The 20,619-nt window shown below is 34.4% G+C and overlaps 4 protein-coding genes across 4 annotated transcripts; 2 read left to right on the top strand and 2 right to left on the bottom strand.

The window, feature by feature from the left end:
- Positions 1 to 4,521: 4,521 nt before the first annotated feature.
- On the bottom strand, positions 4,522 to 10,526 carry LOC104227463 (probable protein phosphatase 2C 75). Its single transcript, XM_009779705.2, has 4 exons — positions 10,329 to 10,526; positions 9,548 to 9,928; positions 6,842 to 6,947; positions 4,522 to 4,992 (listed from the first exon to the last, which is right to left on the bottom strand). The coding sequence occupies exons 1-4, from the start codon at positions 10,524 to 10,526 to the stop codon at positions 4,652 to 4,654; spliced, it is 1,026 nt and encodes a 341-aa protein (XP_009778007.1). The 3' UTR covers positions 4,522 to 4,651.
- A 2,955-nt stretch (positions 10,527 to 13,481) lies between these two features.
- LOC138886909 (uncharacterized) lies at positions 13,482 to 14,415 on the top strand. The gene is made up of 3 exons (XM_070168592.1): positions 13,482 to 13,519; positions 13,820 to 14,096; positions 14,180 to 14,415. Exons 2-3 carry the CDS (start codon positions 13,859 to 13,861, stop codon positions 14,365 to 14,367), a joined length of 426 nt encoding a protein of 141 aa, XP_070024693.1. The 5' UTR covers positions 13,482 to 13,519; positions 13,820 to 13,858; the 3' UTR covers positions 14,368 to 14,415.
- A 1,453-nt stretch (positions 14,416 to 15,868) lies between these two features.
- LOC138886908 (putative ubiquitin-like-specific protease 1B) lies at positions 15,869 to 16,849 on the top strand. Its single transcript, XM_070168591.1, has 2 exons — positions 15,869 to 16,341; positions 16,424 to 16,849. The coding sequence occupies exons 1-2, from the start codon at positions 15,932 to 15,934 to the stop codon at positions 16,647 to 16,649; spliced, it is 636 nt and encodes a 211-aa protein (XP_070024692.1). The 5' UTR covers positions 15,869 to 15,931; the 3' UTR covers positions 16,650 to 16,849.
- A 1,676-nt stretch (positions 16,850 to 18,525) lies between these two features.
- On the bottom strand, positions 18,526 to 20,181 carry LOC138887975 (uncharacterized). Its single transcript, XM_070169768.1, has 3 exons — positions 19,229 to 20,181; positions 18,686 to 18,980; positions 18,526 to 18,540 (listed from the first exon to the last, which is right to left on the bottom strand). The coding sequence occupies exons 1-3, from the start codon at positions 20,179 to 20,181 to the stop codon at positions 18,526 to 18,528; spliced, it is 1,263 nt and encodes a 420-aa protein (XP_070025869.1).
- Positions 20,182 to 20,619: the final 438 nt, after the last annotated feature.

Raw genomic sequence — 20,619 nt, 5'->3', positions numbered from 1 at the left:
TTAGCCAATTAGCTATTTGTAGCAAAAAAGGTTAAAATTTTGCTTTCTTTTGAGTAGGTGTTATTAGAATATATTGGGTACATCTTAAGGAGCTTGAATCTCAGTTTTGGAATGATTTTGTGAAGTTTTGAGGTGGTTTGAATTGAAAATTCAAAGTAAAAACTGAACATGAAAAAAAATAATATGTGTATCACATATGTATCATATTTGTATCAATTGTGGATCATATGTATATGTATGTATATATGTGTGTGAGATACATGTATGATTGATGTTTGATATATGTGTCGCGAAAGAATTTTTTGAACTCGATTTAATTATGAATTTTGATACAAAACCAGTCCAAATCACCTCCAATCTTCCTCAAATTTTGTATATTGACTTATCTATATGTTTTCAATAGATTTCAACTATAGCCATTGAAAAAGTTCCTTTTTGCTTAGATTTTTAGAATATTGAATATATATATATATATATATATATATATATATATTTGTATTTCATTACCTTATTTGCTACCTCATCCAAGAAATTTCCTTTCTGTTTTGCATCTAATGTTGCTAATCACGCTTAAAAATATGAAAGGTGATTTTTCCATGTGATTCTTTGAGAGAAAGAACCTTAGTTATTTGTTTTTTCAATTTTTATATGTAGTTGACTAATTTTGGTAAACCTATGACTAATGGCTAGAGGTTGGTAAGTTGAGACTATTTGAGACATTTGCATAAGTTTTCCCAAAAAAAAAAAAAAAAAAACTCTTTCAATGCCTTAGAGGACAATAGGTCAAACCCCATGAACACATTTTTTATTTGTAGATGAGGCATAAAATTTTTGACATAAAGTGAAGCTGCTTGAGTTTTGAACCCCGGACTTCTATCAAAAACCAACTGGCTTGACTAGATGAGCTACAAAACTTCAATGTCAAGTGGTGTTACCTTACATTATTTTTATTCATTTTTGGTTTTACATTTTATTACATATACATATTTAATAAATAAAAAAAACGACAAAGCGGTGTCACGTAATACTCTTTGGGCTAAGGTAAATCCACATGTCGAGCACAACCCATATTCATGCAAGAATTGATGATTAAAGATTCATACAGAGTAATAATTCTGCTAAAATGCAAGGAACAACCAAGAGCTTCAATGGAAGATTGTTATAAAAGGATCTGGAGAGAGTCAGTGAATTGAGAGGAATGAACAAGCCACTATACTATTGCCTTTTGCATCGTTATATACAGGAACAAAAGAAGAAGAAGAAAAACTAATGAATACAAAATGACTAATCTACCCTTAACTTACATTAACAGATTCAAATAATTCTAACAACCTAACTGGCTAAATGACTCTGTCATATGCATGGAACATGTTATATTATAGTATGCCCCCTCAAGCTGGAGGGTGCAAGACGTTGAACACTCCAAGCTTGCCAAGTAGGTGAACTTGCTGAGCAGTCCCTAAAGCCTTTAGTAAGTAAATATGCTTGTTCCTCCTTAGTGTTGACATGCACTGCTTTGACTGTTCCTTCCTTGATTTTGTCCCGAATGAAATGGCAATCGATCTCTATATGCTTAGTTCTCTTGTGAAGTACAGGATTTGCTGCAAGTTGAATAGCTGATTTGCTATCATTGAAAACTGTAAGTGGTTGAGCTATACTCACACGCAACTCCTTGAATAAACCAAGTAACCAGGTTACTTCAGCAATGCCGGTTGCCACACTTCTGTACTCTACCTCTACTGAACTCCTTGAAACAGTCTATTATTTCTTCGACTTCCAAGAGATCATTGAACCTCCAAACTTGATGACATAACCAGTGACTGATCTCCTTGTATTTAGATATGCAGCCCAGTTAAAGTCACACCAACAAGTAAGTGTCTCTGCATAATCAGACCTCATCAAAATTCCTTGTCCTGGAGTATTTTTCAAATATCTTAGGTTCAAACCAAATTTGTCTTCTAGCTTGATCATATGACTCATTCAAACCAGACAAGAATTGCATAACTCTTTGTTGATGCAGATTCTTTGCACGATCTTTCGATTTCTCATAGCAATAGGAAATGGAACCAAAACATCATATTCATGCCATAACTCCTTTAATTTTGAAAAATACACTGAAATAGAACTAGTTCCTTGAGATAATGTGGTAATTTCACGATGTAATATCCTAACATGATTTACCTTATTGAACCTTTCTCACAAATCTTCACACACGAGGTGTGCATCAAACGTATACACGACTCCACCTAAAAGTTCTGGTGCCACATTGTTCATAATCCATGAGAGAACAATGACATTGCAAGTCTCCCACTGTTCTAACAGTTCTCTTTCATACACATTCCTGCTACAAGTGCCACTAACAAAACCTAATTTCTTCTTCCGTAAAAGTGTAATTCTCATCGACCTACTCCATAGCCCATAATTCTTCGAGCCCGTGAGCTTTACAGGCACCACGACTGAGCTAGGAGTATCAGAAGTCCAATATATAGCGGATGATTATGGTCAATTGTCGCCATCTCCGACATTGATGAATCAGTCTCCGACGTTGACAAAATTTGACAAGGTTCAACAAATTTCGATTAATCAAGGACAGAAATGCAAGAAGAGGAATCAGAGATCTAGCACGGTGCGATTCAGGCTCGCAGCTCTGATACCATGCTAAAATGCAAGGAACAACCAAGGGCTTCAATAGAGGATTGTTCTAGAAGGATTTGGAGAGAGTCGGTGAATTGAGAGGAATAAACAAGCCACTGTTCTATTGTCCATCGTTATATACCAGAACAAAAGAAGAATGAAAAACTAATGAATACAAAATGACTAATCTATCTTTAATTTACATTAACAGATTCAACAATCAGAACAACCTAACTGACTAACTGGCTCTGTCACATGCAGGACACATTCTATATTATAATAAATTCAAAATATTTAAAAAATATTTGCAAAACAGTAGTATAATTTAGATCCTACTTCAAGGCGGCTTATTAGAAAAAAGGATCCTACTATAATCAGATTCGATTAAGACATGAAATTCGGAGCAGCTCGGTACTTTGACTTATTAACCATTAGAAGCATTCATTGGATACCCCTTCGTTCCAAATATTTAGCAGCATGGACCAAATCCAAATTAAATTTAATCAAAATGGGATATTCATAGTCAGTAACCAGGATTTGATAAGGATATATGTTTATCGTATTCCTATACAGTTTTACATTTCTCAGTTAGTAAACAGTTACGTAAAGCGCAGTTGAATGGAGGGATTACGCCATATATGTACCTCAAAGTTCAAAATTTGGATGTACTTAGTATTTGGAGGTTTGGATAATGCGCCACCATTCGACTACTGTAGCAGTAATTGTCTGATAAATGATGTTAATAAGCTTAACCGATACTCCTAACAATTAAAAATGTCTCGTTACTATTAATTAGGGGTAGCAAAATGGTTAAAAGAAAATAATTAATCACTCATATTATCCACTAAAAAATAAGTTGGATAATTTTTTTAAAATGGATCAACTATGGATAAGAACTATATTATCCATTTAGAAAATGAATAACCAATGGATAACTAATGGGTTTTACTTTTACATTTGTAAAGCCTCAAATTGGATTCTTCAAGTTTGGGAGACTAGGAATTCTCCCAAAAGTGATCAAACCATATTATCCGTCGGTTAACATGTTTTTTATCCGTATTAAATATGGGTGGGATCGAATAATTTATCCGTATTTTCATTACCCGTTTTCAACCCGAACCATATCCAACCCCCGACCCGCCCGTTTGCCACTCCTACTATCAATCAAGTTTAGTCCCGTTATATTTCCTCTTTAATCTAACAATGAGAAATTATGTTCAATTTCTGACTGTTCTCATGAAAGATTGATATCTTCATGTAATTTTCAGATCGTGCATTTTTTCATACAGTATCATCAAAGAAATTATGGGTTGCCATTCCTCAAGAAACCTTATTCTTATAGTAAGCACGGCTTTGGATTTTGGATACTGAAGTAATGAAAATTCAACCAATTTTTGGGTTAGCCTTTTACTGCATTCCAAATCCAAAATTCCGTGCAAGCTTGGTGCCCGCGAGGTACTTTTCCATATGCAACAATACAAAATCAGCGGAAACTGAAGTAATTTTAATAAGATTCTCACACATGAAACTATATGAAGGGAACTTTGGAGCAACAATAAAGTTGTCTCTGTGTGACCTATAGGTCACGGGTTCGAGTCGTGACAACTAACGCTTACGTTAGGGTAGACTGTCTACATCACACCCCTTAATGTTCAATAGATTGTCACTAAGATCCTGATGTCTAAGGGTTAATTCTACATCTACGAATTATAAAGGAAAAATGCCAGTATATATTCTATCTGCAAGTCACATAGGTGCTACCGGGATCAAAGCTGGTGTAGAGTGTTAATTTGGGAAACCCAATCCCAATGGCAATGAAAACATGGAGTTCGCATCATTCATCATCTAGAAGACCACTTGATAATGGAAAAAGAAGAGAAGAACCAAATAGAAGTCATTAATTTAAGCACTGATCATTGTCTTAAAAAAAAAAGGTTAATAAACCATCTCTAAATGTTCCCCTTGGATGGATATACTATCCAATAAGTTCAATTCAAGAAGTTACCTTGTGCTGAAACTATCGTCCAGCATAATTTCTCTTCAAATCAACCACAATTACACTGATGTTATCATAACTATTACGGCCCAGAGCAAGCCGAGTAAGCAGCGCTGCTGCTGATGCACTTTGGGAAGAAAATATTGCTCCTTCACCATCACCTTCGACCCAAGGCCTGAAACTATGGTTTCCAGTTGGATTTTCTTCTCGAAGACACTCTCTAGCCACCTCACACGCCATTTCAGTTGATATGACGTCCCACAATCCATCACTGGCAAGAATCAGGCACTCATCCTCTGCTTCCCTTTTTGTGAAGGTAATCTCAGGCTCGGATGTCACATATGGCTTTAGATACTTGTCTCCTGTTTGCAATGAGAAATAAAACAAGGAATATTCAATACTCCTTTTTTAATTAAATCTCTATCCTGACAAGTAGTAGTATGTCAATAATGAACTAGTAGATAAACCATACAATCAGAAAAATGAACTACTCCAAACGATGTGTGTGTGTGTGAGAGAGAGAGAGAGAGAGAGTAACATATTTAGAGAGCTATACTGGGAGCGTAAATGTGTAACAATGCCAGATAACAGTAACAAAGCCAATCAGAAAAAATCCAAACATTTCAGATAAGCTCATCAATCTGATATACTTCCAGAGGGGTAAGGATACAGATCCACATTACAGGAAAAATCCGGAAGAAATAATGGACTGCAACTTCTCATGTAGATCTGGTCATTTTGCATTCTCCAACTCTTATGTCTATGAGACTAATAAAAAAGTTAATGAAAGGAAAAATGGTTTGTGCAATACCGAAGATGCATGTTACTATTTAGACTTAGAGCATTCCAATTATAGTATCCCCTACCAGATGCAATTTAATTAATGATTATAGGTCCTGTTCCACTATCAAATGACAAAAACTGCACTTTTTTTTTGATAAGGTAAGTTTTTATTGATATACAATACTAAGATAGTACTGTTAGGGTAGTACAAAAAGCTGGACTCGATTAGCATTACAGGCTCATAGCATTCAACAACTACACCTCTGTACAAGTTTTATGCAAATATTGTTAGTAAACAGTTAAGAAATAAAAGAAAAGAACAGAGAAAGGAAGCGTCAAATAATCAGCATACCTCTTTGGGAAAAAGTCCGTGGGTGGAAAGAATGACAAACCTTAGCATATGAAAACAACATTAGCAATAAAATTTGCAGCAAAATCAGTTTTTTAGTTGTTGAAGATGACTTTGTTTCTTTACAACTTCCCCTGCTATTATTGGTGGAGTTTTACATATTACAACATCCTAACAAGGAGATAATGCTATGGAGAGTAGTCTAAAGGATTAGGTTATATCACTATTATACCCCTCTAGTAAAACTGTCCAATCAAAGATACAGCATTGACGAGGGTCAAAGAAAGAGGTATACATCCATTTATGGCAACATAAATTATCTTCCTGAACCATCACTAACCTTACTGGAAAACGGCTGATCAACTTGATGCATAAATGGCAACTCAAAAGATGTCCAACCAAACTTACTGAATTTTGTTTCTGCTTTGTCGTCTTATAAGCGGTATTTAATAAGCGGACAAACAGCATTCTGCCTACATGCACACCATGCACATTCCAACGTAAAACCCTAAGTATGGAAGGTGCTATAAACCTTGATCGGTCTCTATTTCATACCATAGAAAAGACACAGACCCTAAAATGGATGATGGTTACATTGCCTAGGAATTCATTTAATCTGGACATCCTCTTTTTACTAGAACTAATCCATTTCTTTCGCAAGAAGCTAGGTGAGATGACACTTTTAACTTCCATAATAGTGGTTTAGTCCCAATATGCACAACCATTAATTGATAATCAGTGTTCTTTTGTCTCAAATATTTTTTTTTTTTTGAGGCCTGACACAAGATAAGTGCCCTTAATTGTAGGTTAGAAACCAGTTAAGGCTTTTCTTAGCTCAACTGCTACTCATCATAGGGTTGCGGTTGTTCCTATTGAGGAGTAAATATTGCTATCTGAAGAAGGAATACTGCCTGCCAATACTAGAGGCAATCTGCATTCCAACCCTTGAAATTTAAGGGGGAAAAAATAAAGCTACAGTTTTTACGCCAATTTCCTTAGACTGATTGTATGGAAATTGACAACTGCACTAATGTCATTACATAGAGAAACAGGTTACTGCGAATGGAAAAACAAGTTACCTATTGCCCTAGACATGGCGAGAATTCCTTGAACTCGTGGACAATCTGCAAAAAGAACTCGGCCTCCACATGACTCTATTCTAGCACGCTCGTTTTGTCTGTCTGGCTGCAACAGAAAGTCAAGTTAGTTTTAATGAGGATAATCATTTTATACATGGTATTATAAAATGTTCTCTATGTCTAACAGACTAATACTGAAGCTAAAAATAATTGGCTTGATTTATGAGAACTTAAGAGGACCATGAATATGAGTTGTAAGCTTAAGTTTTGAACAACTGTATCCTATGTGTGTGCATTAATAAAATGTGATATATGAGCGTTATTCAGGGAGAAAGAAGTCTGCAAAAGGAAGAAAGGACAGTAAAAGAGTGTTTCTATTTCATTCTTATGAGAGTGCAGTAAAATCATAGTTTTCTCAACGCACATAAAAAAAGGTGAGCCACCATATAGATGAAAGGAGTGGAAATAATACTAGTTGTTTGCTATGTCCAAAAAGTGGAAAGAAGGAAGAAATGAGATGTTAACTGAAGAGAAGAATATTAACAAAATATAGTGTAGCAGTCTACTTATAATCGTATTCTCTTTAATTTGAATGAATACAAGATGGGTATTAACCTAATGGGTTAAGTGTGACAGAAATTCATTTTTAGATGCATTAGCAGTAACCTCAATAAGTGGAAGTAAACTCAATTAACGTATATATGGTAATACCAAGGGGGGAAGTTGTAAATAAAGTGCCATGTAAAGAAAATCACGACTCAAATGTGATATTATGAGCCGGAAGGCGCCCATAAATTTTTACCCAGAAGATAGATATGTATGTTACTAAAATCTCAATAAATATTGTGGACTCATAATTTTAATGGTAAAATAAGTTCAGTAGGAAACATCTTGAAGGGTTCAGCCCATTATGTTTAAATCAAGGGAGCTTCTTTCTCGTTTATATTATTATAAAAAACATTTTAGAGAATATTTAATAAATTCTTAATTGGAAACTTCAATGAAGTACAATTTAAAAGCGTATAAAATTAAAGTTTCATGTAGTTTGACGGGGGATTTAAATTTTTAAGACACTTCAAAACTTATATATATTTTTAAGACAAAAGTATTAAGAATGGGGTAGAAGGGACACTTTTGTTATTAGAGTTAATGACATAATTTTTAAAAACCCCAAAGTTTTTTACTTACAAAAACATCCCCTCCTACTCCACCCCGATGTACGTTTCAAACATCCCGGGGATGATTCAAACTTCACGGGAGGTGTTTCATTTATCCCGATGGATATTTCAAAAATCACGAGAGATGTTTCAAAAGTCGCGGGGTTGTTTCAAACATCCTGATGGATGTTCAAACAACCCGGGAGATGTTTCAAATATCCCGGGAGATGTTTCAAACATCCCGATGGATGTTTCAAACAACCCGGGATATGTTACGGGGAGATGTTTCGAACATCCCCGGATGTTTCAACAAAATACTCATTTATGGGGATGTCTTAAAATTTCTAGAGGGTATTTTGTCAAAATACTCACTTTGCAAAATTTCATATTTTTCTCTTCTTTTTTTTTTGTATATTTTAAACCAAAGATAAAATGAAAAAGAAGAAGAAGATAAAATTATGAGATGAAGAGGAAAAGAAGAAAAAGACCAAGTAGAAAATGAAGAAGAAGAAGATGACATACCTGAACTACCTAACTACCTGCAGCTAGGGGTGTTCATAAAAACCCGAAAAATCGAGCCAAACCGAAAACCAAACCAAACCGACCAAAAAAACCGATACTTTTTGGTTTGGTTTGGTTTTGGTTTTATTCAGAAAAAAACCGAACCAAACCGACTATAGGATTAGCTATTTCAAATTTATTATTACACTTATATATATGTATAATTTTTATACAAAGTTTCAAAAAATTTATGGTAAATGTTAATAGTTTGCACTTTTAGTATAGTTCTTTACCTTTACATTCTAGTTTGATTGGTAGATTTCTTTTGTTAAGTGTAAAAATCCATTTCGTGTTAAAAATAATATATTTTTAATTGAGTCCTTAAATTATTCATCACTATTTGATTAAATTATCATCAATATATCTTGGTAAATAATAGATTTCTCAAAGGGCAATTGATTTGATAGTGTTACGTTGAAAATGTGGTTACCGGAATATGTGTTTGGTAGTGTATGTCTTATATTTAAGAAAAAACCGACAAATAACCGAAAAAACCGAAAAAAACGACAAAATCCGACATAAACCGAATCGAGGAAAAACCGACTTAATTTGGTTTGGTTCTAATATTTGGAAAACTGACTTACTTGGTTTGGTTTCTTTTTAAGTAAAAACCGATCCAAACCAAACCATGAACACCAACAAAATTAAAGAGAAAGAAGAAAGTAAGGAAGAAGAAAGAAGAGGGAAATGAAAATTTGAAATAATTTGAGTGAGTATGGTTTTTGAAAATTTTAATAATACCCATAACTTTTGTTATTCTTAATTTGACCCGAACTTCTTTAATTACACTTTTTTTGTTAACCAAAAAAATGTGTTCTCACAAGACTTAGAAGTCCTTTTTACCTCTTTTTTCCTAGTTTGACAGTCTGTGGCTCTGATGCTGACATTTTAGGTTCAGAATAATTTCGTTCCTATCATGTGCAAGCTGAAACTTATTAAAATTCTCCAACTAAAATTCTGTCCTATGAAATGAGACGTAATATTATACCTTATGATCAAAAGAAAGAGGGATGGCCCTTCCACCACGGCTAAGGACGGCGCGTGAGTCACCACAGTTGGCTACTATTATAGTTTCCTCCGTCACGACTGCCATCACAGCGGTGGAGCCCGCCATTCCCAAGGTGTTGGGTGGGCAGCCGCATGGGGTACCTGTACCACACTCGCAGCAAGTGAATGAAGCCATCTCGTCTATCCTATGGAAACATCGCCGCAGCACTCTTTTCCATGCCTCCGTAACCCTCTGCCTTTCCAATCGTTCTCGTCTTCCCCGGCGAGAGCTGCCGCTGCTGCTCATGTCTACGGTTGTTCGCACCAGCATTAGCTCTTCTTGTAGTACCAAGTACATCCTATCTCTACACAGCACAGCTGCCTGCATCACCAAAATAACAATCTTTCAATTTACTTCTACTTAAAAAATTAATATTCCCTATTCGCTCCAGTTCTTTAATGCTGGGATGCTCATTTCTTTGTATTTTTTTTTCACCTTTCCTTATTTTAACTTACTTTACGCGGATTGTTAATACCGTATATTCCATAGAAGAAGTATATTTTTAAGAGGCCAAACAATTATTAGAAAGATCTATTACTTTTAGGTTATCAAGGGTTAAACTTGAACGTTTATGAATTTGTTAAAAAAAAATGTATTGTACTAGTTTAAATAATTAATCTAGGTTTAGTACTGAAATCTGTCAATTGGAGTTTGAAAATTATCAAGTGAAGTCAAAATGGTCAAAGAAGAAAAGTGAATGATAAAAAAGGTGGAGAATTACATGAGGTCCACCATGTCCATCGTAAACAGCAAAGAAATCAATGGGTCGGCCGCGACTGAGATTGGGCGAGCAAAGATTAGGTCTAACTGAAATCGCATCTTCCATTGAACGCTGCCTTCCAGATATAGAAATTGCTCCAACCACCGGCACAGGCGCGTTAGATGGCTCACCCGATGCTGACGAATCAGGATCAGCCATCTCAACCAAACTGATTCCCACACACCGTCTTTGGGCCAAAACGTCTGAGATTTCTTACAAGAAGATGACTAGGAAGAATTAATCAGCAGAGGATAAAACCTTCGCCTGCATTTCTCGGGGGAATCGCCATCGACTTCGCTGACAATCCCAGATGTGCAACCGTTACACAGAGAGACAATGGCATTTATAGGAGGCGAGCCAAAACAACTCTTACTCAGTGTGTAGTGTACTGTATTTTTGTAATCTGTGGAAGGAACTCGTGAAGGATTGACCCGAAACGTATGATACATGTGTGTATACGTGTAAGTATATATCTGCATTTTGTTTGTTTGCATTTGTTAATCTGATTTGTCTATCTAATAAATCTCAAGTTCAAACTGATGAGGCGGAGAATGGTTTTGAAATTGCAGTGAGGGCGAAGAAGGTTAGGGTTTGCTGCTATTTTTTTCGTGTGGAAACAAGATGCAGCTGAGTCATGAAAATGACACGTATATAAAAAAACGTTTCATTTTTCAACTAGTTTTCTCTACCTAGTCAAATTTCTCTCCTTAGCACGATATCAATTAATTTCTCGTCTTGAGACGTGTCCAAAATCTATCGACATGTAGGCCTCAACTCTCTGATCTTGTGTAAAAATGGCGTGTAGTAGTCACTAAATAAAGGTGTATTTAATTTTTATCCACTATTTAAAATGCTTATCAAAAATAGCCACTATTAAGGGGGAAAAGACGCAATTACCCTTTCTCTATTTCTTGTATAATCCCAAAATCGACGAAAACCCTTATTTCATCCGTTCAGAGTTCTGCGCTTCTTCATCTTCCTCGTATGCAAACTGCAATCTCAGTTAAACTTCTGCTCCTTCATCTTCTCCGTCATCTTCTATCAATCGCGATTGGTAATATATTTTTTTTTTATGCATTTTCGTTTTCTTTATTTGTAAGTTGGTTCAATGCCGTGTGAAGTATGTGTGAAATTTCAAAAATTAGCATTATATGTTGATTCAGTGTAGTATATTTTGTGTGATTCTGTTTTTGATAAATTTTTAGTGTGTGAAATTTGAAATGTGTTTGTGGTTGATTCAATATATTTGATTATGTAGGTATATTTCATAAAAATAGTCGTAGAAATTCATAAGCTTACTGATTATGAATTTTCAGTTAACTGTGTTCATTAAATGTAAAGAAGAAACGACATTAAATTTTGTAGTTGGAATTCAAAGTTAAGGACTGATTGTCCTTAACTTTTGCACATGAAACTTGAAGTTAAGGACAAAGTGTCCTTAACTTTGGATGTTGAAAGTATATGTTAAGGACTGTATTTCCTTAACCTATGCACTTACAATTTAAAGTTAAGGACTGATTGTCCTTAACTTTTGCACATGAAACTTGAAGTTAAGGACTAAGTGTCCTTAACTTTGGATGTTGAAAGTATAAGTTAAGGACTGTATTTCCTTAACCTTTGCATTTACAATTTAAAGTTAAGGACTTATTGTCCTTAACTTTTGCACATGAAACTTGAAGTTAAGGACTAAGTGTCCTTAACTTTGGAAGTTGAAAGTATAAGTTAAGGACTGTATTTCTTTAACGTTTGCACTTAAAATTTAAAGTTAAGGATTGTATTTGCTTAACTTTTAAACTTGAAATTTTAAGTTAAGTCCTAATCTTTGTTTGTTTTTCCTTCTTTTCTAGTGTTATAATGGAAGGCGATCATTTTTTTGATTTTGACGATTGGCGTAATTTTCTGGTATATTGGAAAGGAGATTTTCAATATAAGGAAACAATTAAAAGTTTTCTGTCGAATAGCCAATGGAAGAAATTGAGGGAAAGTATTTTTGGCAACTTCTTCAGATTACAAAGTGTGAAGTTCTCGGGTAAACTTATGCACTGTGTATTGCTTTCTGAAATTGTTAGTAATGAACCTGATTCGATGACCTTCAAGGTATTTGACCGCGATATTAAGTTTACTCGTGATGCATTCCATATTATTACTGGTTTGAAGTCTTATTCGTCGCTTGACATGAAAGGTTTAAATGAGAAAGAGAATAGGCTTTTAAGAGTCTATTTCCCTGGAAAGGACAAAATTGAGTTGGCTAATTTGTATAGTTTTATTTCTAGTCGCCCACATGGTACAACTTCATCATTTGCTGGTAGTGATGATGATGCTTTGAAGTTGGCAACACTCTATTTTGTTGAGTCGGTTTTGATGGGCAAGAGGAAAAATAGGAATGTGTCGGAGCAAATAATGAAAATTGTTGACGATGATGCACTTTGCGCTTCCTTCAACTGGGGCTCTCTTGCTTATGAGACGCTATTAAAATCATTGAAGAGTTGCTTGAAATCAAATGAGAATGATGTTCAGAAGGAGAAAGAGAAAGAAAAAGATATTGATAGCTACACTTTAGTTGGCTTTCCTTTTGCGTTTTGTGTCTGGATTATGGAAGTACTTCCTATTTTCCAAGAGAAACAATTTGTGAACTTCAAAGAAGTTGGTTATCCTCGAATGTTATGTTATTCTGAAATGAAGTCTCCACAATTTGATGCTCTTTGTAGAAAATATTTCCATAATAAAAAAGTAAGTTAATGTAATTACTATCTCTTTTTTGTTTATTTGTTTTAGTTATGTATACTTATGTTTAGTTTTTCTTATATAATAGGTGTTTAAGTTGATTGAGGTGTCACCCTTTATTCCCGTGGAAGAAGAAGATACAGAGCCTCTTTGTGTAGAGGAGCCAGTTTCACAAGATCGAGGCTCAAGGTCTTCTTCCACACAATTTGACGAAGGCGTACTTAAGGAAATTGTTAGAGTATGTGTTTCTACCTTTGAATAGTATTAGTTTTTTATTTGATTATTTCTTGCTTACGAACACCTTTTTTTATATTATGTTTTTTGATTCAGAGATTATCAGAGAGTTTTAAGAAGGATTTGCAAGCAAAAGTTACCAGAGTTAATCAGAAAATTGTTGTATCAGAAAAAAGATTGAGAACGAAATCAAGGTAATTTCAGTTAGTCCAACTTTAGGATTTTGTGTCATTAAATTTTGAACTTGGAATTGAAAGATAGTGACTTCTTGTCCTTAACTTTTGAATTTTGAAATGAAACTTAAGGACATCATGTCCTTAAGTTTTGAACTTGGAATTCAAAGTTAAGGACTTCTTGTCCTTAACTTTTGAACTTGGAGTTCAAACTTAAGGATTGCATTTCCTTAAGTTTTGAACTTTAAGTTCAAACTTAAGGACTGCCTGTCCTTAAGTTTTAAACATGTCCTTCTCTTTGTAACTTAGTTGCTTTCTCAGGATTTAAAGAAAACTCTAGGATCAAAGCTTGATACTTTGATGAACATGTTTGGGAAAGCTGATCAGATGAACACAGATAGAGAATCTAGTGTTCCAATTAGAAAATATGGAGTTGATGATCATTGTCGTGCTACTGAGCGTACTGGCATATTCAACCAAGATGCAGGTGGTGTTGAACGTGATTATATGGATGTGCATGCAGAGGGTCAGTATGAAAGAGAATTTAGAGATGCACATCTAGATGATGAAACTGAAAATGTTACTGATATTGGGAAAGGTTAGTTATAGATTTTTATTTTTATTTTCGTTGAAATGTATATTCAATAGATTAATACATATAAACTATGCATGTGCATGCAGAAGTTTGTGGAGTGCCGGAGAAAATTTGTAGAGTTTGTGGATTGCAATCACAGGAGGATTTAACAAGTCCATTGGGGACAAGTGTCAGCGAGATTGTATGCAAATGCTTAGAAGGAACGTATGATCTCTCTACACCGCTGTCATACAAAGAAAAATTTGGAGTTCAAACTTGTGCCAGTCAAGGTTAGATAAAATTTTCATTATATATTGTATCTTTATTTCATTATATATTGTATCTTTTGAAGCAGCAAGCGGAGAAGCTGGAGTGCAGTATCAAGAGAAAACTGGACTACAATCTCAAGACATAGGCAGAAGTAAGATTGGTTCCAAATCTATAGATGCAACATGTGATGATGATGATGTAGCTGGAATGATCTTGGATATTGCAAATGGTTAGGCAGTGCTTTTTAAATTTTATATATGTTTGTTTTAATTAAAGATTATTAACATGTTAGCTGTTGTAAATATTTTTGCAGAATCTTGTCAACAAGCATCTAAAGATCATGGTGAACAACTGCAAGATAAAGAAAATGTGGAATTACAAGAAAAAGAAAATGTTGCACGCAATATTTTAGCTGAGTTGTCTCTTGAAAAAACACAAGAAGGTACTACGGAGAAGACAAGTACTGATTGTGCCCTAATTATTATATGCACAATTGAAATTTTGTCTCCTCATTTGACCTGCTGCAGAAAACTAATATGAATATGTATATATATATATAGTATCGCCAACAGAGGAAAACAAAGAGGACACCAATGATGACGATCTTAACCAATATACAAGGAAAAGAAAGAGAGACAGTATTGGTTATGATGGTCCGTCATTTTCTCTTCTTACTCCTACTCCTCCAAGTATACAAATGGACATTGATGTGACTTTGACTATGGAGGGTGAAGGAAATGTTGAAGAAGAACTTTGTCAAGGTAAAAGGAACAAGAAGTTAAGCTGGCAGTTGAAATCTCCTTTTGATAAGGAAGGAAAAGCAGTAAGTTCCAAGGCAGACAATCAAAATACTCTGAAGAGTTCAGGTTGGATAAAATCAACCTATACTCGTAGGTGTATTTTTCATTATGCCAAAGAAGATGAAAAATTAGTGAAGAAATTCATTGTGTGGTTGGGCAAGGAGAAAAGGAGAGGTCGCAAAAAAGAGTAAGTCTTCTTAATGTGTTTCACTACATCCTTAACTTCTGTGATTGTAAGACTAATTTTAGGACTAACTGTCCTTAACTTATAGATTCAAGTTTAAAACTTAAGGACTTCTTGTCCTTAAGTTTGAATTCAAAATTCATAAGCTAAGGACATGCAGTCCTTAAGTTTGAGTATCAAATTCAAAAGCTAAGGACACTTGGTCCTTAACTTATAGATTAAAGTTTTCAAAATTCTAACTTGACATTTTCAAAATTTTCAGGGGACAAATTGATTTATATGCTGATGATAATAGTTTGAGGAAAAAACCATACAAATTGTATCATCAAAAAATCAGTAGCAAAATATTTTTCCTTGAGCTTTCAGATAGCAAATTTGTTCTTGATGATAAGGTTAGATAATTCACAAGGCATTTATTTTTTCTATTATTAATTTATCATTTTTTCATTATTTTATGACTGATTTGTTATTGATTTGTTTTATTTTTTGCCTTTTTATGAAGCATATTGACATTGCTCTCTATTATCTGAGAAAGAAAGGAATGCTACCACCCTCGCGATCATCCTTTTCGATGCACAACTACTGATGTTCTTTTTGATAATTATATGGCACTTGTGTATAAAGATTTCAGTGAAGATGCTAGTGATGAGTTTTGGTGTGCTGGTGATAATCAGTTATTTCTGATACCATATGTGTGGGGGGACAGACGTAGATGTGGAATTGCATGGACTGAGGTTGACAAAATCTTTTTTCCATGTCGGCTTCCTTCAGAAGATGATGAAGCTGTGACACACTTTTTGTTGGGAGTATTGGACTTGAATCAAAAAAAGATTGATGTATATGATTCCATATACAGTGAGCCATATGAAGCAGGAATGAACTACATGCAAATGTATGCACGCATGATCCCCCATTTGCTAAAGTTCTCACAGTTTGACAAAAATCACAAGTCTTTTGGGAATGTCTTCAACAAATTTGATATACAGTGGCAAAGATCACCACACCAAACTGGATCGTATGTGTTATTATTTGTTATATTATTTATATGTACTTAAGATTTATTGTTTAATTCACTGCATATCTTACATTTCTCTTAGGACTGATTGTGGTGCATTCCTGATCAAATTTGCCGAGTTGCTGATGATTGGAAAGGACGTGCAGCAATTCCAACCCGAAGACATAAAAGACTTTCGAAAAGAACTTGCTGCAAATCTTTGGGCACATGGTGAATGGAAAAGAAATTCTGGTTATGATACTCCACCAGAAAATGTTGGTGATGATTATGAGAGTGAAAATGAAACATTCTGTCCAAAGGAGTTGTAAAGAAATTGTGGTGTTATTTTTGTATAAAATTGCTGTAAAGGTGACATCTGAATTATGCCAGTTTAGGATAGTTCTGAAATATTCTGTAAATTTGTGAAAAGGCACTTATATTTTGTTTTGTTGGCATAGCGTAATTTTTTGTAACAGCTATGCAAAATTACAATTTCAAAAGTTATGTCAAGGCATTTTGTTATTTATTTCGTTGTTTCTCTCAACTGTTGATTTGTCCATTGAGTTTGTTAGTATTTGTTCATGACTAAGTGTAAGTGAACTTCAAATTCAAAGTTAAGGACCAAATGTCCTTAACTTTTGAACTTGAAATTCAAAGTTAAGGGCCGACAGTCCTTAAGTTTTGAACATGGGACTATAACTTAAGGACCTCATGTCCTTAACTTTTGAACTTGTATTTCAAACTTAAGGACTCCTGTAGTTAATGACAAACAGTCCTCAAGTTTTTAACATGGGACTATAACTTAAGGACCTATGTCCTTAACGTTTGAACTTAAAATTCAAAGTTAAGGACAGACAGTCCTCAAGTTTTTAACATGGGACTATAACTTAAGGACCTCATGTCCTTAACGTTTGAACTTAAAATTTAAAGTTAAGGACAGACAGTCCTTAAGTTTTTAACTTGTATTTCAAACTTAAGGACTCCTGTAGTTAATGACAAACAGTCCTCAAGTTTTTAACATGGGACTATAACTTAAGGACCTCATATCCTTAACTTTTGAACTTGAAATTCAAAGTTAAGGATAGACAGTCCTTAAGTTTTTAACATGGGACTATAACTTAAGGACCTCATGTCCTTAACTTTTGAACTTGAAATTCAAAGTTAAGGACAGACAGTCATTACGTTTTCAAAATTGCAAGTTGAACTTACTGACTCCTGTTAATAACTTTTAATTGTTGAACTCAAAAGAAATTAAAAGAACGTAACAAGATATAAATATTGAAAATCTAGGCATCCGCTCAAATTAGAATAATAATGAATACAATCTATAGCAAAAACTTAAAAGAGTCGATAAACATAAGTGTATATTTCTACTATTCTCTATGCTTTCTTGAAAATGGATGGAGTGCCGGAGAATATATACAATTTGTTCTATTATGACCAATTCTTCTGCAATGACCACATTTGAATGTTATTTTTGATGGCTCGGTAGCAGGAATATGCCTTTTCTTTTGCCTTCTACCTGGTGACACTTTGAAATCTGGAGGTTTAACAATTTGTGACTTAACACTCTTTGGTACAATCCATGAATCAGTATGTCCTACAGGATGTATTTGTCTTTCATATGTTTTCAACCAAGATTCCTTTAAGTACCAGTGCGAACAAAAGTCGGACTTCTTGATGTTTCTCTTCTCGATAGCTGCAATTGCATGTATGCATGGTAATTCATCAAGTTGAAATTGAAAACAATCACATGTTCTTTTGTTTAAGTCCACCAAGAAAGTTATTCCTTCTTCTTCAACTCTAGAACGCCATGAATCAACAGGGAAGACCTTCAATGTTGAAAAATTATAAGTGAGTACATTATGTTAAAAAATGTCAAAATCATAATATAAACATAAAACATAATACTTACGTTCAAAGTAAATGCTAAATCTATTCTGTTCTTCAATTCCTCCTCTACCCAACAAGAAACATCATAAAATGTTCCTTCTGCTTTATTTCTTCTTTCATAAAACCAATGTTGTAGCTTCACTTGAATGAAATCCATCATTCTTAGTATAGGCAGCTCCCTTGCTTCTAATAGCACTGAATTCATCGACTCAACTATGTTTGTTGTGAGCATGTCATATCTTCGTTGTGGACTACAAGAACATGCCCATCTTTCCGGTGGTTCTTCCATCAAGTAGTCATAAGTTTTCTTATCTACATTTGCAATATCTGACATGTATATGTCAAACTCTTTACGCTTGTATACTCTTGCAGCACTTTGGAAAAGTTTTATGACCTCACTTTTCACCTTTCTTCGCTTTAGGTTCTGCTCCAAATGATAGATGCAAATCCCATGATGGCTTTTAGGATATACCTTTACAATGCCATTTGCAATAGCTTGATGCCTGTCTGATAAAAAAATCAAATTCTCACGGCTCCCAATTGCATTGCGAAGCTGACTAAAGTACCACTCATAGGAATTGTTGTTTTCAGATTCTGCTATTCCAAAGGCTAATGGGAAAATTTGGTTATTTGCATCTTTTGAAACTGAAATCATTAAAACACCACGATATTTTGACTTCAAAAAAGTCGCATCAATAGCAATCACTGGTCTACAATGATTCCAACCAGCTATCGATGATCCATATGCGTAAAACATATAAAGAAACCTGAAAATACAATATAAAACAAGGTTAAAATACCCGAAGTTTAGGACAGTCAGTCCTTAACTTACATTTACAAGTTATAAAGTTAAGGACATGTTGTCCTTAACTTTTATTTCAAAGTTCAAAACTTAAGGACTGGAAGTCCTTAACTTTTAATTACAAGTTCAAAACTTAAGGATAGGCAGTCCTCAACTTCTGGTTATAACTCAAAAGTTAACAAGGCTAAAGACAGCATGTCCTAAATTGTTTACCTGTTGTTGTCGTCTATCTTTATGTTAGTATAAGTTCCCGGGTTTTTACTTGTCATCATATACAAGTATGAACACAATAATTCATAATTTTCTTCGGGACTTCCTCTTATTAAAGCGGAAGCATGTTGAATAGCACGCCACGCCTTGTGATATCCAATGTCTAGTCCATGCAATTTTTGCATCTCTGCCATAACAAAAGCTGGTGTAACTTCAAATATTGGGTCCCGAAGATTATCGATAATGTAACCACTAATCAACTTTGAAGTAGCATGCCTTTGATCTACTTTCCTAGTGTTAACAGAGCAGTCATGCTTTTTCTCAAGCTTTACTATCTTGAATAATGTTGAGTCTTTAATTCTGAAAGCACGCACACACCAACGACACCTATCATCATTGCATGTCAACGAATATCTTGTTGAGCTTGATCTAACAACTTTGAATTCAAAATGTCCTTTGATTGCTACATTAGAAAAACAATTAATTATGCTCTTCTTCTTGTCAAATACTGATCCGACTTTTATTTGATCCAAAGAAGCATTTTCTCTTAATATCGTAGTTGGGGATTCTTTTTGTTTCAAATTTGATCTTCGTTTAGTTATTTGAGTGCAGGTTTTGTCAGCAACTACTTCGATTACCGGTGCACTCTCTAAGACTTGAATACCCAAAGCTTGTTCGTTGTCAATCTCTATAATGCTTTGTCCTTCTACTTGAATAGAATCAAATGTTTGATGCACCTCTTCATTTAATGGTTGAGCTTCAACCATATCTACTTCAACTATCTGTTGGCATCGCTCTTGATTGTCATGTTGAGTTTTTGTGTTGGCATGTTCATTGCTTGTTGATGCAAAAACTCTTTCCGAAATATCAACTATGAAACGACAGCTCTTGAAGAGTGAATGAGTTTTTAGCAACTCTATACATGTGTGAAGATCTAAATCTTTGGATACAAGCATTCCTTTGCTTGTTCCAAGGTTGATATCAAACCATATCACTATTTCAAACTTTTCTCTATCCAATTCAATAAGCTCAAAAATCTGTTTAACGAAATCTTCAAACTGAATTGACTCAGGTGCTAGGAAAAGCTTTGTTTGATGATCAAGATATTTATAGTCTTCAGTCTATCTACCATTAAAAGCAACTATTATGCATATTGTTTCCATCCTACAAGTCAAGAGAATGGGAAACAAAGGACATACGTTATAAAGCAATCTTGTAGAATTAAGAACAGGTGTACTGTAAGGGCAAGACCAAGATAAGGACTGTCTGTCCTTAATATTTAAACATGTAATTAAAGTTAAGGACTGCCAGTCCTTAACATTTAAACATGTAATTAAAGTTAAGAACTGTCAGTCCTTTAACATTTAAACATGTAATTAAAGTTAAGAACTGCC

This window comes from Nicotiana sylvestris, chromosome 3, assembly GCF_000393655.2.
Source record: "Nicotiana sylvestris chromosome 3, ASM39365v2, whole genome shotgun sequence".
Taxonomy (NCBI): domain Eukaryota; kingdom Viridiplantae; phylum Streptophyta; class Magnoliopsida; order Solanales; family Solanaceae; genus Nicotiana; species Nicotiana sylvestris.
The sequence above is the reverse complement of the archived record's forward strand: the minus strand, read 5'-3'. Positions and strand labels throughout refer to the sequence as shown.

What these genes read in the sequence shown, in the direction of transcription:
- LOC104227463 (XM_009779705.2), bottom strand. Translation starts at nt 10,526, where the DNA reads ATGGCTGATCCTGATTCGTCAGCATCGGGTGAGCCATCTAACGCGCCT. An exon ending in CTCTTTCTTTTGATCATAAG is followed by an intron (nt 6,948 to 9,547) that starts GTATAATATTAC and finishes TTTCTGTTGCAG; the next exon opens with CCAGACAGACAAAACGAGCG. An exon ending in CGCCATGTCTAGGGCAATAG is followed by an intron (nt 4,993 to 6,841) that starts GTAACTTGTTTT and finishes CATTGCAAACAG; the next exon opens with GAGACAAGTATCTAAAGCCA.
- LOC138886909 (XM_070168592.1), top strand. Translation starts at nt 13,859, where the DNA reads ATGAACATGTTTGGGAAAGCTGATCAGATGAACACAGATAGAGAATCT. An exon ending in TGTTACTGATATTGGGAAAG is followed by an intron (nt 14,097 to 14,179) that starts GTTAGTTATAGA and finishes ATGTGCATGCAG; the next exon opens with AAGTTTGTGGAGTGCCGGAG.
- LOC138886908 (XM_070168591.1), top strand. Translation starts at nt 15,932, where the DNA reads ATGGCACTTGTGTATAAAGATTTCAGTGAAGATGCTAGTGATGAGTTT. An exon ending in TCACCACACCAAACTGGATC is followed by an intron (nt 16,342 to 16,423) that starts GTATGTGTTATT and finishes CATTTCTCTTAG; the next exon opens with GACTGATTGTGGTGCATTCC.
- LOC138887975 (XM_070169768.1), bottom strand. Translation starts at nt 20,181, where the DNA reads ATGCTTGTATCCAAAGATTTAGATCTTCACACATGTATAGAGTTGCTA. An exon ending in AAGATAGACGACAACAACAG is followed by an intron (nt 18,981 to 19,228) that starts GTAAACAATTTA and finishes TTGTATTTTCAG; the next exon opens with GTTTCTTTATATGTTTTACG.